The following is a 14,944-nucleotide window of genomic DNA, read 5'->3' on the forward strand; positions in this document are numbered from 1 at the left end:
AAGGAAAACTTCTGCTCCAACTTTCAAATCTAATCAAACCAAACATTGATGCATGAATCTTCCGATTTTCTCCCTCCGGTGGTATACAATGGAACGCTTACGAGATACGGGAAACGTTCACTTCCCTAAGCACATGTAGCATCTCTAAGCTAAGCTCCCATCATCGACATCCTCTGCAAAACGCGGAATCAGAAATCAATTAGACTACGCAAACACAGAGTAACCCCCTCGGGAATGAGCTCGAGTTCAACTGTTTGAGGTAACTGAACGTCTGCACTGCTGATACCACCATTGAGCCATGAGATGTTTTCTTTCTCTTCTCATCTGATTTTCTGAAAATATTATACGACCGTGGGGTGTTATTTGGAAACAGCCACCAATATCAACTGTAAGTTGCGATGGTTGTATTCGAACCCAAGCACGTTAGGAGCATTTAGTGTCGCGGCCGCATCAGCACCGAAAGAGCAACGCGAGACCCCGAGTATGATGCTATGTGTTATTGTTGATTTACATAAAGTTGATTGAAATCCTGGCGCTACCCATTACCAATTGGGTGCTCTCAATATTTTCGTGGAAGCAGGAACCACTTATTCATTCAACGTGCAGAATTTCTTCAGAATGTTCGTGTCAGGAATAAAAGAAACCCAATCAGTGGGTTTGACTCTTCAACCGCGGAGCACGGCTTTGGCGGTTCAATTTTATGCTGCCATGCCTGCAGGTGGCTCATATGCTAGGAGTGAAATGGAACTTGAGCGTAATTAATTGATTCCTTGTTAAACTGGAAGGGTGTGTGATCCCCTCGCTGAATGTTCAGGAAGCCTCTTGATTGACTTTTTATGACATGAGCACATAAATCAGGTCACTCACTACTCACGTCTGACTTTTGCCCCTCTCGCCATATTGGAGTATATTAAGTTTAAGTATGCTGATATGGAGCAAGGCAATTTACCGTCCCTACGTGTCAGTGGCACTCCTGAATAGTATTATGCAATGTGTATCTTTCGTCCGGTAGGTAGCAGACGGTGTGAGGAAACTTACACCATGGCGCGATAATCAATTAATTTATTTACAAACAAGTAGCTTCATCGGTGTAGGTGGAGGGTTGAAACCACCTTATTCCAAGGCGAAGGTGGTGATGGTGTTGATAAATTTGTTCGAGCTCTCAATAGGTATTTCATTAACGACAACGGAATCCACGACAACGACGGAGACCTGCTCGCTTACCCAGGTGTCCTGTTCGTTGTGACTTCCAGCGGCACCTATACATGGGAAAATCAGGGCCAGTGTGCCTGGATGCCCACCAACGCAGTCACAAACTTGGAAGCCCTACCGTCATCGTTTTTGTACGTAGGAACCTTTCGAACACAGTTGGGAAACAGACGGAGGACGTGTATAATGAATGCTGCATTGATATCAGTTCTCGGTGTTGCTTCGGGCATGGAAAACTCGTCATGTTTGTAAAGGCAAAGGGCTTTCGGTTCTGCAGCGGAAGCATCCATCTACATGTGTTTAACAATCATGTGTGTTTGTGCACCTTTCGCACGAACGGGTGGTGAACGTTAGACTAACGGAAACGGCTTACAGCGCCCGGGGTTTACTCTGTTTGCTTTAAGGTGAAAGACCTCCACTAGCTGGGTCTGCACTTGAATTGCCGGGTGGAATAACAAATTATTCACGTTGTTGTCAGTCTGCTGTGGTATTCTGCGCTCAGATAATGTTTAACATGTCCAAAGTTGTTTGAAGGCAGACAAATCAATACACATCAGGGAGAAGCGCTTCACAATTCCAATTAGACAGTAGTACGACTTCATTGGTTGACGTTCTGCAATGGTGCATAGAACTGTCGCAATTCCTAATCAATGCTCAGATTTGAAAAACTGACGTATTAGCACTTTGAACAAACACAGTTTTCCATACGGAGAATCGAGATAACAAACAATTGAAGATTCGACGGAAATAATTAAGCGATTGTAGAAAAATTAAACACATGAATCTTCAGGATTTGATCCAAAAGAAATAGCATTGGAATATTTTTTGAGATTCCGCAAAATTACCGCAGATTTTAATACAGTTTTGCATAATACACTTACAGAAACTGTATACAATGTCGGCATATACAATTTTGGAAGACTTCAATACAATCATTGTATTGAAACCCCACATGTTTACATTGTTTTGATACAGTATGTGCATAAAAAGCTTACAAGCATTGTATTCTCGCTTAACTTTTCAAAAGGACCTAAGTAACACTTTTTTCATAAATTAAATTGAATAGCGCAATCAACAGAAAAACATGAAAGTTTTTGATTGCAGTACTCAAATTAATTCATGAAAAAAAATGTTACTTTGGTCCTTTTGAGAAGTTAAGCGAGAATTAAAGCCTTGTAGAATTACATATGTATGTCGAGATTTTATACAATAAATATTAAAAATCCAAATCCAATCCAAATTGAATCCAATTCAAATCCAATCCAAATCCAATCCAAATCCAATCCAAATCCATTCCAAATCCAATCCAAATCCAATTCAAATCCAATCCAAATCCAATCCAAATCCAATCCAAACCAACCAAACCAATCCAAATCCAATCCAACCAATCCAAACCAATCCAAACCAATCCAAACCAATCCAAACCAATCCAAATCCAACCAAACCAATCCAAATCATATCCAAACCAATCCAAACCAATCCAAACCAATCCAAACCAATCCAAACCAATCCAAACCAATCCAAACCAACCAAACCAATCCAAACCAATCCAAACCAATCCAAACCAACCAAACCAATCCAAACCAATCCAAACCAATCCAAACCAACCAAACCAATCCAAACCAATCCCAATCCCAATCCAATCCAAACCAACCAATCCAAACCAATCCAAACCAATCCAAACCAATCCAAACCAATCCAAACCAATCCAAACCAATCCAAACCAATCAAACCAACCCAATCCAAACCAAACCAAACCAATCCAAACCAACCAAACCAACCAAACCAATCCAAACCAACCAAACCAATCCAAACCAAACCAAACCAAACCAACCAAACCAATCCAAACCAACCAAACCAACCAAACCAATCCAAACCAACCAAACCAACCAAACCAACCAAACCAATCCAAACCAATCCAAACCAATCCAAACCAACCAAACCAATCCAAACCAATCCAAACCAATCCAAACCAACCAAACCAATCCAAACCAATCCAAACCAATCCAAACCAACCAAACCAACCAAACCAATCCAAACCAACCAAACCAATCCAAACCAATCCAAACCAACCAAACCAATCCAAACCAATCCAAACCAATCCAAACCAATCCAAACCAACCAAACCAACCAAACCAATCCAAACCAATCCAAACCAACCAAACCAATCCAAATCCAACCAAACCAATCCAAACCAATCCAAACCAATCCAAACCAATCCAAACCAACCAAACCAATCCAAACCAATCCAAACCAATCCAAACCAACCAAACCAATCCAAACCAACCAAACCAATCCAAACCAATCCAAACCAACCAAACCAATCCAAACCAACCAAACCAATCCAAACCAATCCAAACCAATCCAAACCAATCCAAACCAACCAAACCAATCCAAACCAACCAAACCAATCCAAACCAACCAAACCAATCCAAACCAATCCAACCAATCCAAACCAATCCAAACCAACCAAACCAACCAAACCAACCAAACCAACCAAACCAACCAAACCAATCCAAACCAATCCAAACCAACCAAACCAATCCAAACCAATCCAAACCAATCCAAATCCAACCAAACCAATCCAAACCAATCCAAACCAATCCAAACCAATCCAAACCAACCAAACCAACCAAACCAACCAAACCAATCCAAACCAATCCCAAACCAATCCAAACCAACCAAACCAACCAAACCAACCAAACCAATCCAAACCAAACCAAACCAACCAAACCAATCCAAACCAATCCAAACCAACCAAACCAACCAAACCAATCCAAACCAATCCAAACCAACCAAACCAACCAAACCAATCCAAACCAACCAAACCAATCCAAACCAACCAAACCAACCAAACCAACCAAACCAACCAAACCAATCCAAACCAATCCAAACCAACCAAACCAATCCAAACCAACCAAACCAACCAAACCAATCCCAACCAATCCAAACCAAACCAACCAATCCAAACCAACCAAACCAATCCAAACCAACCAAACCAACCAAACCAATCCAAACCAATCCAAACCAATCCAAACCAATCCAAACCAACCAAACCAATCCAAACCAATCCAAACCAATCCAAACCAATCCAAACCAACCAAACCAACCAAACCAATCCAAACCAACCAAACCAACCAAACCAATCCAAACCAATCCAAACCAATCCAAACCAACCAAACCAATCCAAACCAATCCAAACCAATCCAAACCAATCCAAACCAATCCAAACCAATCCCAAACCAATCCAAACCAATCCAAACCAACCAAACCAATCCAAACCAATCCAAACCAATCCAAACCAATCCAAACCAATCCAAACCAACCAAACCAATCCAAACCAATCCAAACCAATCCAAACCAATCCAAACCAACCAAACCAACCAAACCAATCCAAACCAACCAAACCAACCAAACCAATCCAAACCAACCAAACCAACCAAACCAATCCAAACCAATCCAAACCAATCCAAACCAAACCAAACCAATCCAAACCAATCCAAACCAACCAAACCAATCCAAACCAATCCAAACCAACCAAACCAACCAAACCAATCCAAACCAATCCAAACCAATCCAAACCAATCCAAACCAACCAAACCAATCCAAACCAATCCAAACCAATCCAAACCAATCCAAACCAATCCAAACCAATCCAAACCAACCAATCCAAACCAATCCAAACCAACCAAACCAATCCAAACCAATCCAAACCAATCCAAACCAACCAAACCAACCAAACCAATCCAAACCAACCAAACCAATCCCAAACCAATCCAAACCAATCCAAACCAATCCAAACCAACCAAACCAATCCAAACCAATCCAAACCAACCAAACCAACCAAACCAATCCAAACCAATCCAAACCAATCCAAACCAATCCAAACCAACCAAACCAATCCAAACCAATCCAAACCAACCAAACCAACCAAACCAATCCAAACCAATCCAAACCAATCCAAACCAATCCAAACCAACCAAACCAATCCAAACCAATCCAACCAAACCAATCCAAACCAATCCAAACCAACCAAACCAATCCAAACCAATCCAAACCAATCCAAACCAACCAAACCAATCCAAACCAATCCAAACCAACCAAACCAATCCAAACCAACCAAACCAATCCAAACCAATCCAAACCAATCCAAACCAATCCAAACCAATCCAAACCAATCCAAACCAATCCAAACCAACCCAAACCAATCCAAACCAATCCAAACCAATCCAAACCAATCCAAACCAATCCAAACCAATCCAAACCAATCCAAACCAATCCAAACCAACCAAACCAATCCAAACCAATCCAAACCAACCAAACCAATCCAAACCAATCCAAACCAATCCAAACCAATCCAAACCAATCCAAACCAATCCAAACCAATCCAAACCAACCAAACCAATCCCAAACCAATCCAAACCAATCCAAACCAACCAAACCAACCAAACCAATCCAAACCAACCAAACCAATCCAAACCAATCCAAACCAATCCAAACCAAACCAACCAACCAAACCAATCCAAACCAAACCAAACCAAACCAACCAAACCAACCAAACCAATCCAAACCAATCCAAACCAACCAAACCAATCCAAACCAACCAAACCAATCCAAACCAATCCAAACCAATCCAAACCAACCAAACCAATCCAAACCAATCCAAACCAACCAAACCAATCCAAACCAAAACCAATCCAAACCAACCAAACCAATCCAAACCAATCCAAACCAATCCAAACCAATCCAAACCAACCAAACCAATCCAAACCAATCCAAACCAATCCAAACCAACCAAACCAATCCAACCAAACCAATCCAAACCAATCCAAACCAATCCAAACCAATCCAAACCAACCAAACCAATCCAAACCAATCCCAAACCAATCCAAACCAACCAAACCAATCCAAACCAATCCAAACCAACCAAACCAATCCAAACCAATCCAAACCAAACCAAACCAACCAAACCAACCAAACCAACCAAACCAACCAAACCAATCCAACCAATCCAAACCAATCCAAACCAACCAAACCAATCCAAACCAACCAAACCAATCCAAACCAACCAAACCAACCAAACCAATCCAAACCAATCCAAACCAATCCAAACCAATCCAAACCAATCCAAACCAATCCAACCAAACCAATCCAAACCAATCCAAACTAACCAATCCAAACCAATCCAAACCAATCCAAACCAAACCAAACCAATCCAACCAAATCCAAACCAATCCAAACCAATCCAAACCAATCCAACCAACCAAACCAATCCAAACCAACCAAACCAAATCCAAACCAACCAAACCAATCCAAACCAATCCAAACCAACCAAACCAATCCAAACCAATCCAAACCAACCAAACCAACCAAACCAATCCAAACCAATCCAAACCAACCAAACCAACCAAACCAATCCAAACCAATCCAAACCAATCCAAACCAACCAAACCAACCAAACCAATCCAAACCAACCAACCAAACCAATCCAAACCAACCAAACCAATCCAAACCAATCCAAACCAAACCAAACCAATCCAAACCAATCCAAACCAACCAAACCAATCCAAACCAATCCAAACCAATCCAAACCAATCCAAACCAATCCAAACCAATCCAAACCAACCAAACCAATCCAACCAACCAAACCAAACCAACCAAACCAATCCAAACCAATCCAAACCAATCCAAACCAATCCAAACCAATCCAAACCAACCAAACCAATCCCAAACCAATCCAAACCAATCCAAACCAACCAAACCAATCCAAACCAATCCAAACCAATCCAAACCAATCCAAACCAACCAAACCAATCCAAACCAATCCAAACCAATCCAAACCAATCCAACCAATCCAAACCAACCAAACCAATCCAAACCAATCCAAACCAACCAAACCAATCCAAACCAACCAAACCAATCCAAACCAATCCAAACCAATCCAAACCAATCCAAACCAACCAAACCAATCCAAACCAATCCAAACCAACCAAACCAACCAAACCAATCCAAACCAACCAAACCAATCCAAACCAATCCAAACCAAATCCAAACCAATCCAAACCAATCCAAACCAATCCAAACCAATCCAACCAATCCAAACCAATCCAAACCAATCCAAACCAATCCAAACCAACCAAACCAATCCAAACCAATCCAAACCAACCAAACCAATCCAAACCAATCCAAAACCAATCCAAACCAATCCCAAACCAATCCAAACCAATCCAAACCAACCAAACCAATCCAAACCAACCAAACCAACCAAACCAATCCAAACCAATCCAAACCAATCCAAACCAATCCAAACCAATCCAAACCAATCCAAACCAACCAAACCAATCCAAACCAATCCAAACCAACCAAACCAATCCAAACCAACCAAACCAATCCAAACCAACCAAACCAATCCAAACCAATCCAAACCAATCCAAACCAACCAAACCAATCCAAACCAATCCAAACCAATCCAAACCAATCCAAACCAAACCAAATCCAACCAATCCAAACCAACCAAACCAACCAAACCAATCCAAACCAACCAAACCAATCCAAACCAACCAAACCAATCCAAATCCAATCCAAACCAACCAAACCAATCCAAACCAATCCCAAACCAATCCAAACCAATCCAAACCAATCCAAACCAATCCAAACCAACCAAACCAATCCAAACCAATCCAAACCAATCCAAACCAATCCAAACCAATCCAAACCAATCCAAACCAATCCAAACCAACCAAACCAATCCAAACCAACCAAACCAATCCAAACCAATCCAAACCAACCAAACCAATCCAAACCAATCCAAACCAATCCAAACCAATCCAAACCAATCCAAACCAATCCAAACCAATCCAAACCAATCCAAACCAACCAAACCAATCCAAACCAACCAAACCAATCCAAACCAATCCAAACCAATCCAAACCAATCCAAATCCAATCCAAATCCAATCCAAATCCAATCCAAATCCAATCCAAATCCAATCCAAATCCAATCCAAATCCAATCCAAATCCAATCCAAATCCAATCCAAATCCAATCTAAATCCAATCCAAATCCAACCCAAATCTTCTTATAATTTGTGCACACACATACACGCATACACAGACGTTTGTTTGGGGCAGCAGGGACAGCAGGGACTATGTCCAAGGGCTTGACGACCCCTCCCCACTGCGAGTTAGGGGACCTGCCTAGGATGTGGTGGGGTTTGACAGTGGGCTCTGTTAAACTTCCACAAAAAGCTGCATGTATCCGTAAGCAGGTCCTATCAAAGCGACCGTGCGCCGCTCAAAGCACACTAGCCCAACCAAGTGGCATCGACAACGGCAACGTCAACGGACACGAGCGGAAATCGAGATATACAACGAATCTAGGGCTGACAGTTGTGTCATTCCACTCCTTGAGTAAAGCCGGGTGACACCGTCTTGAAATGGCGGGTGGGCTAATGCCACAGCTGCCTTCCGTCCCGTAAAACCGTGGCAGGCCTTGGGGCACGCCGTCCCAATCCAGCCGTCTGGCTTAACCAACCAGATGGGAGTAGGACCAGTTGATTCCTTCCTGGCTTACGCCGATCCGGCTCTGAACACCGAGGTGTCAACCCCCGCATGGCCTCACTGCATCTGCAAAGATAACCATGGGATCAAGAAGGCGACTATTCCATTTGGGTTCGAGGGCAGCCCTAAGGGGGACCCAACAAACATGAATAAAGCTAAATTAAACAAACAAGCATCGGAAGTGAACCCCTTCGCAAGGAGAGGTTTGGAGAGATCTCCACCCAACGCATCGGGTGCGAGAGAAATGGAGATGAAGGACACGAGCAGCGAAGTAGTAGTCGTGGAGAGCGATAACGATACGCCAATAGTCGATAAGCAGCAGCACAATGCAGTGGAGATAGGGTCGAGTGGCATCCTGCCGAGCTTGACCGTCGTCATGGTGCAACTCGATGACATTATTGACTTCACCAATGAACGGGGCAATATGTCGAGGGAGCTGAAGCTGAAATTGCTTAAGCTTCGCAACTTGGTTCTTGCTGCCAAGCAAGAACAGGAAGTGCTTGCGGCCAGGCTGGAAGGCTGTGGTAAAGCGGAGAAGAGTGCACAGACTGCTCCCTTCTCCTTCCATAGTACCACAACCATGGCACAGGAGGCGTTAGATTTTGCCCTCAGCGACAGAGCGGTAGAGAGGAGAACAGATAAGCGAGCCAGGGACTCGCCTGGCATTAAGCGCTTTAAACAGAACGCAAAAAGGCGTCGGGAGAGCGCAAATCAGAAGAGCGGGCCCACGGAAGTTGCAAACATGGGAGAACGGCGTAAGAAGAAAGCGAGGACGAAACGAGCCAGTCGGCCACCGGAGGAGGGAAGCCAACCCGACCAAGACAACCTGCGGTCGGACGGTCCCTGGCAAACGGTAGTAAATAAACCGAAGGTGAAAGCGGCAATCACGCGCCCGACGAGAGCCAGACAGAAGGGTGAAGCACTTCTCATTAAAACAGAGAAAGAGCGCTACGCCGACGTGCTCAAGGCGATGCGCAGCGCCGAGAAACTGGCGGACCTTGGTAAAGAGGTTCGTAGCATAAGGCGGACGAGAGCGGGCGAGATGATCCTTGTCTTAAGGAAGGGCTCACAGGCGAACGGTACCTCATATGGAGCGCTAGCCCAGGAAGTCCTAGGCGAGAGCGTAGAAGTGAGGGCTCTACACGACGAAGTGACTCTCCAATGCAAGCAGCTGGACGAGGTCACGACATCGGAAGAGATCGCCTCGGCCATCAAGGACCAAGGTGGAGTGGTGGTAGCAAATGCGTCCATCCGTCTGCGAAGAGGACCGCAGGGGACGCAGATTGCCACGGTGAAGTTACCGGCCATCGACGCTAACAAGGTGATCAAAGTTGGTAAGCTGAAAGTTGGCTGGTCAGTATGTCCAGTAGAGTGGCTCAAAAAACACTTTTTCAAATTTTTTGATGGGCCGCCCTTTTATTCGGTTCTATTTGATGCCCTGATGATCTGGACAAAATTTCAGCCAAATCGGTTAATGTTTGGACGGTGCTAAACTCGTTGGAAGTTTATAGGGAAAAATGTATGCAGAAACATCCAAAAACAGTGATTTGCAGTTGAGCGGCACAATTTACGATCAAGAACCATGATATTCATTCAGTTGTTGTAGAATTAAATACAGAATGTTATGTTGAAAACCGCGAGAAGATTAGAGTTTATTAGGCAAAGATATTAGCATTTTACTGGAGTGTTGTATGGGTGAATTTATTTCTTTTCAAAGGTAAAAGAAACGAAATTTGCTCAAACCCCACTTCAGAGAAATGCTAATAACTTAGCCGGGCAAACTTTAATCTTCTCGCGGTTTTCTGCATAACATTCTGTATTAAATTCTTCAAGATCTGAATGAGTATCATAGTTCTTCATCGTAGGTTGTGCCGTCCAACTGAAATTCACTGTTTTTGGATGTTTCTGCATACATTTTTGCATCTAAACTTCCAAAGAGTTTAGCACCGCCCAAACATTGACCGATTTGGCTGAAATTTTGTCCAGAGCATCAGGGCATCAAATAGAACCGAATAAGAAGGCGGCCCATCAAAAAAATTGAAAAAAGTTCTTCCCATACTAATTTGAGCCACCCTAATGTCCAGTCAGCCTCTACCAACCACCGGTAGTCGACAAGTGCTTCCGCTGCCTCGAACCGGGACACAAATCGTGGGCGTGCAAAGGGCCGGATAGGAGTAACCTATGTAGGCGATGCGGCGAAGAGGGCCATAAGGCGCACACGTGCGAGAAAGCACCATCGTGTACGCTATGCGCGAGCAGGAAGCAGGAACATAACCACGCTATGGGTGGACCTGCGTGCCCGTTGAGTGGTTATACGAGGAAGCCGTGCAAGTAACGCAGCTCAACCTCAACCATTGTGCGGCCGCCCAGCAGTTGCTGTGGCAGTCGGTAGTAGAAGCGAGAACGGACGTCGCTACCTTGTCGGACCCGTACCGCATCCCCGCGGATAATGGGAACTGGGTAGCGGATAGATCCAAATCAGCGGCGATTTGTACGACGGGAAGATACCCGATCCAGGAAGTGCTGAACACAAGAGCGGAGGGTACTGTTATAGCGAAAATAAATGGAGTGTACTACTGCAGCTGCTACGCCGCACCAAGGTGGCCGATAGAACAATTCACCGAGATGGTCGATCGGCTAACATCAGACCTAGTGGGTAGCAAGCCAGTAGTAATTGCAGGAGACTTCAATGCGTGGGCGATAGAGTGGGGAAGTCGCTTTACTAACCGGAGAGGGCAAACGCTGCTAGAGGCTTTCGCCAAGCTGGATGTCGTGCTGTGCAACGAAGGCTCCAAAAGTACCTTCCAGCGAAACGGAGTGGAATCGATAATAGACGTAACGTTCTGCAGTCCAAGTTTGGTCGGTGATATGCAGTGGATGGTCGACGACGGTTACACCCACAGTGACCATCTAGCTATCCGGTACAGGATAGGCAGCGAGGCAAGAAGAGAAAGCCGGAGAGCTACTCCCACAACCCGGTCGTGGAAGGTCGCCCACTTCGACGGTGGGACCTTCAGTGAAGCTATGGGTCTGGAAGAAAACACTGGAAGTTTAAGCGGCGACGAACTGGTTGCGGTCCTGTCTCGAGCTTGTGACGCGACCATGCCGAGGAAGGTGCGACCACGGAACTGCAGGCCACAGGTATACTGGTGGAGCGATGAAATTGCAGCCTGTCTCCGGGCTAGAAGAAAAACGCAAAGGACACGCTTGGCGGAAGTGAGGGAGGAACGCATCGAGCAATTCAAAGCAGCGAGACTGGCTCTAAACAAGGCCATCAAAGAAAGCAAGAAAGCCTGCTTCGACAGACTGTGCCAGAGCGCCAACTCGAACCCATGGGGAGACGCCTATCGGGTGGTGATGGCCAAAACAAGAGGAGCACTGGCTCCTCCCGAGCGATGTCCAACGAGGCTGAAGACTATAATCGAGGCACTATTCCCGCACTACGGCCCAACCCACTGGCCGCCAGCAGCGAGGGTAGCAAATGATGAAGCGGTGGAGAGGGTGACGGTAGAAGAGATATTTACGGTGGCAAAGTCCCTCGACCCGAGTAAAGCACCTGGTCCGGACGGGATCCCGAATATGGCATTGAAGGCAGCCATAACGACTAACCCGAACATGTTTAGGTTGGCCATGCAGAAGTGTCTGGACGAGAGGACATTCCCGGATATATGGAAGAGACAGCGTTTGGTCCTGTTACCGAAACCTGGCAAGCCACCAGGAGACCCCTCAGCGTACAGACCAATCTGTCTTATAGAAGAAGTTGATCCTGAACAGACTGTCGCCGTACGTCGAGGAGGTAGGAGGATTATCGAGCGAGCAATTCGGCTTTCGGAGAGGAAGGTCTACTCTGGGTGCCATTAAATCGGTGGTTGACACTGCAAAGGTCGCCATCGAATGCAAGCGGCGCGGTATACGTTACTGCGCAGTAATAACACTCGACGTGCGGAATGCATTCAACAGTGCGTGCTGGATGGAGATCGCGAACTCGTTGCTTCGGCTGGGAGTACCGGTAGGGCTGTATAAGATTCTGGGAAGCTACTTTCAGAATCGATTATTGATCTACGAGACAGACGAAGGCTTGGCTACCGCCCCATCACGGCAGGTGTCCCACAGGGATCAATTTTGGGTCCATTGCTGTGGAACGTGATGTACGATGGCGTGCTGCGGTTGAAGCTCCCGCCAGGAGTCAAGTTAGTGGGATTCGCCGATGACGTAACCATGACCGTGTACGGAGAATCCGTCGAAGAGGTCGAATTGACTGCAGCCTATTCGATCAGCCTAGTGGAGGAATGGTTGCGCAGCAAGAAGCTACAGTTGGCGCATCATAAAACGGAGATGATAGTCGTTAACAATCGGAAATCGGTTCAGGAGGCGACAATTAGAGTCGGCGGCTGCGACATCACCTCCAAGAGATCTCTGAAACAATTGGGGTGATGCTCGACGATAAGTTGAGCTTTAAAGTCATGTCGACTACGCCTGCCAGCGCGCGTCGACGGCGATAGCGGCACTATCGAGGATGATGGCGAACAACTCTAGGGTGTGCTCCAGCAAGCGCAAGCTGCTGGCAAGCGTGGCGGTTTCAATACTACGATACGGAGGACCAGCTTGGGTGTCAGCGTTGAGCGTAAACTGCAACGTGCGAAAGCTGGAGAGTACTCATAGGCTAATGTGCCTGAGAGTTATCAGCGCATATCGCACCGTATCTCGCGAAGCGGCATGTGTACTCGCGGGCATGATGCCTATCAAACTGGTGGTAGAGGAAGACGAGGAGTGCTACGCCCTCAGGGACACCGATAACGCTCGAAGGAATATAAAGGCAGCAACGGTAGCCAAATGGCAGAGAGAGTGGGACAACTCGCCTAAGGGAAGGTGGACCCATCGCTTAGTCCCAAGTGTGTCGGCATGGATTAGCAGACCTCATGGGGAGCTAAACTTTGGCTTGACCCAGTTCTTAACAGGCCATGGATGCTTCAAGTGGTACCTACACAGGTTTGGTCACGCGGCTTCTCCCACCTGTCCGCAATGCCCAGACGTGACAGAAACGGCTGAACACATCCTGTTCACATGTCCTCGGTTCGAAACGGAGAGGAGTGCGATGTTGGGGGCATGCGGAACGGACACCAACACCGATAACATCGTCATAAAAATGTGCCAGAACCCAGAACAGTGGAGAGCGGGTGCAAGAGCGACGTCCAGGATAGCCGACATCCTGCAACGAAGTTGGCGCATAGAGCAGCAGCAGGCAGCCGTTACGGATAGCGGACCATGAGTCGTGGAAGTCGTGAATATATATGTCGATAATGGATGGGAACGACAGCGTCGCAACTGTATTCAGCTTGCGGCGAGCGCGTAGCCGCAGAACGTGGCGAAACGGCCGGGTTCGGAAGAGCTCCCGCTTTCGGGGAACTTCTCGTCGGAGTAGGTTAGATCCGCCGTCGGGGACTATCCGAGTCGTTCGCGATCGCGACCGAGGCGGGAGCTAAATGGCTCAATGAATAAGGTGAGAGCTGAATGCCTCAAGGCAAATGAAACTCGATTATCGGAGTAGGCTAGGTCCACCGCCGGGGATCAGCTGAGTAGACCGTGGCGTGCGAATGTACCGGCTTCGGGTCGTCGGGGCACCATTGAACTGGAAGTTATCTCCACCCGGAATCTTTGGATTGACCTCGGCACTCGCCCGGTCACCCGTTGAGACGGGTCGTCGGTTACGGGGGAGCTTCCGACGTCGGGGAACTCCCTGTCGGAGTAGGATTGATCCACCGCCGGGGACTATCCGAGTAGTCCGCGACCAAGGTGAGAGCTGAATGGCTCATCGGTTAAGCAAGAAGCTGAAAGGCGCAGTTCATGGGAAATCGGTTAATCGGAGTAGGCTAGGTCCACCGCCGGGGACCAGTTGAGTAGATCGTGCCGCGTGTGCTTCGGGTCGTCGGGGCACCACTGAACCGGAAGCTATCTCCACCCGGAATCTTTGGCCTGACCTCGGCACTCGTCCGGTCACCCGTTGAAGTGAGAATGTGCGTAGGACTTGAGCGGATCTATGAACATGCATACCAGGTGAATGTGTAGTGTTGGTAATGTAACAGCCATCCACGAATGCGGGTCGTCGGTATCGGGGGAGCTTCCGCCGCCGGGGAACCCCCCTCGGAGTAGGGTAGATCCGCCGCCGGGGGACTATCT

At 46.5% G+C, this 14,944-nt stretch overlaps 1 protein-coding gene across 1 annotated transcript; it reads left to right on the forward strand.

Moving 5' to 3' along the window:
- Positions 1 to 9,364: 9,364 nt before the first annotated feature.
- On the forward strand, positions 9,365 to 11,177 carry LOC134208341 (uncharacterized). Its single transcript, XM_062684338.1, has 2 exons — positions 9,365 to 10,120; positions 10,852 to 11,177. The coding sequence occupies exons 1-2, from the start codon at positions 9,510 to 9,512 to the stop codon at positions 10,937 to 10,939; spliced, it is 699 nt and encodes a 232-aa protein (XP_062540322.1). The 5' UTR covers positions 9,365 to 9,509; the 3' UTR covers positions 10,940 to 11,177.
- Positions 11,178 to 14,944: the final 3,767 nt, after the last annotated feature.

This window comes from Armigeres subalbatus, chromosome 1 (assembly GCF_024139115.2).
Source record: "Armigeres subalbatus isolate Guangzhou_Male chromosome 1, GZ_Asu_2, whole genome shotgun sequence".
Lineage (NCBI taxonomy): Eukaryota > Metazoa > Arthropoda > Insecta > Diptera > Culicidae > Armigeres > Armigeres subalbatus.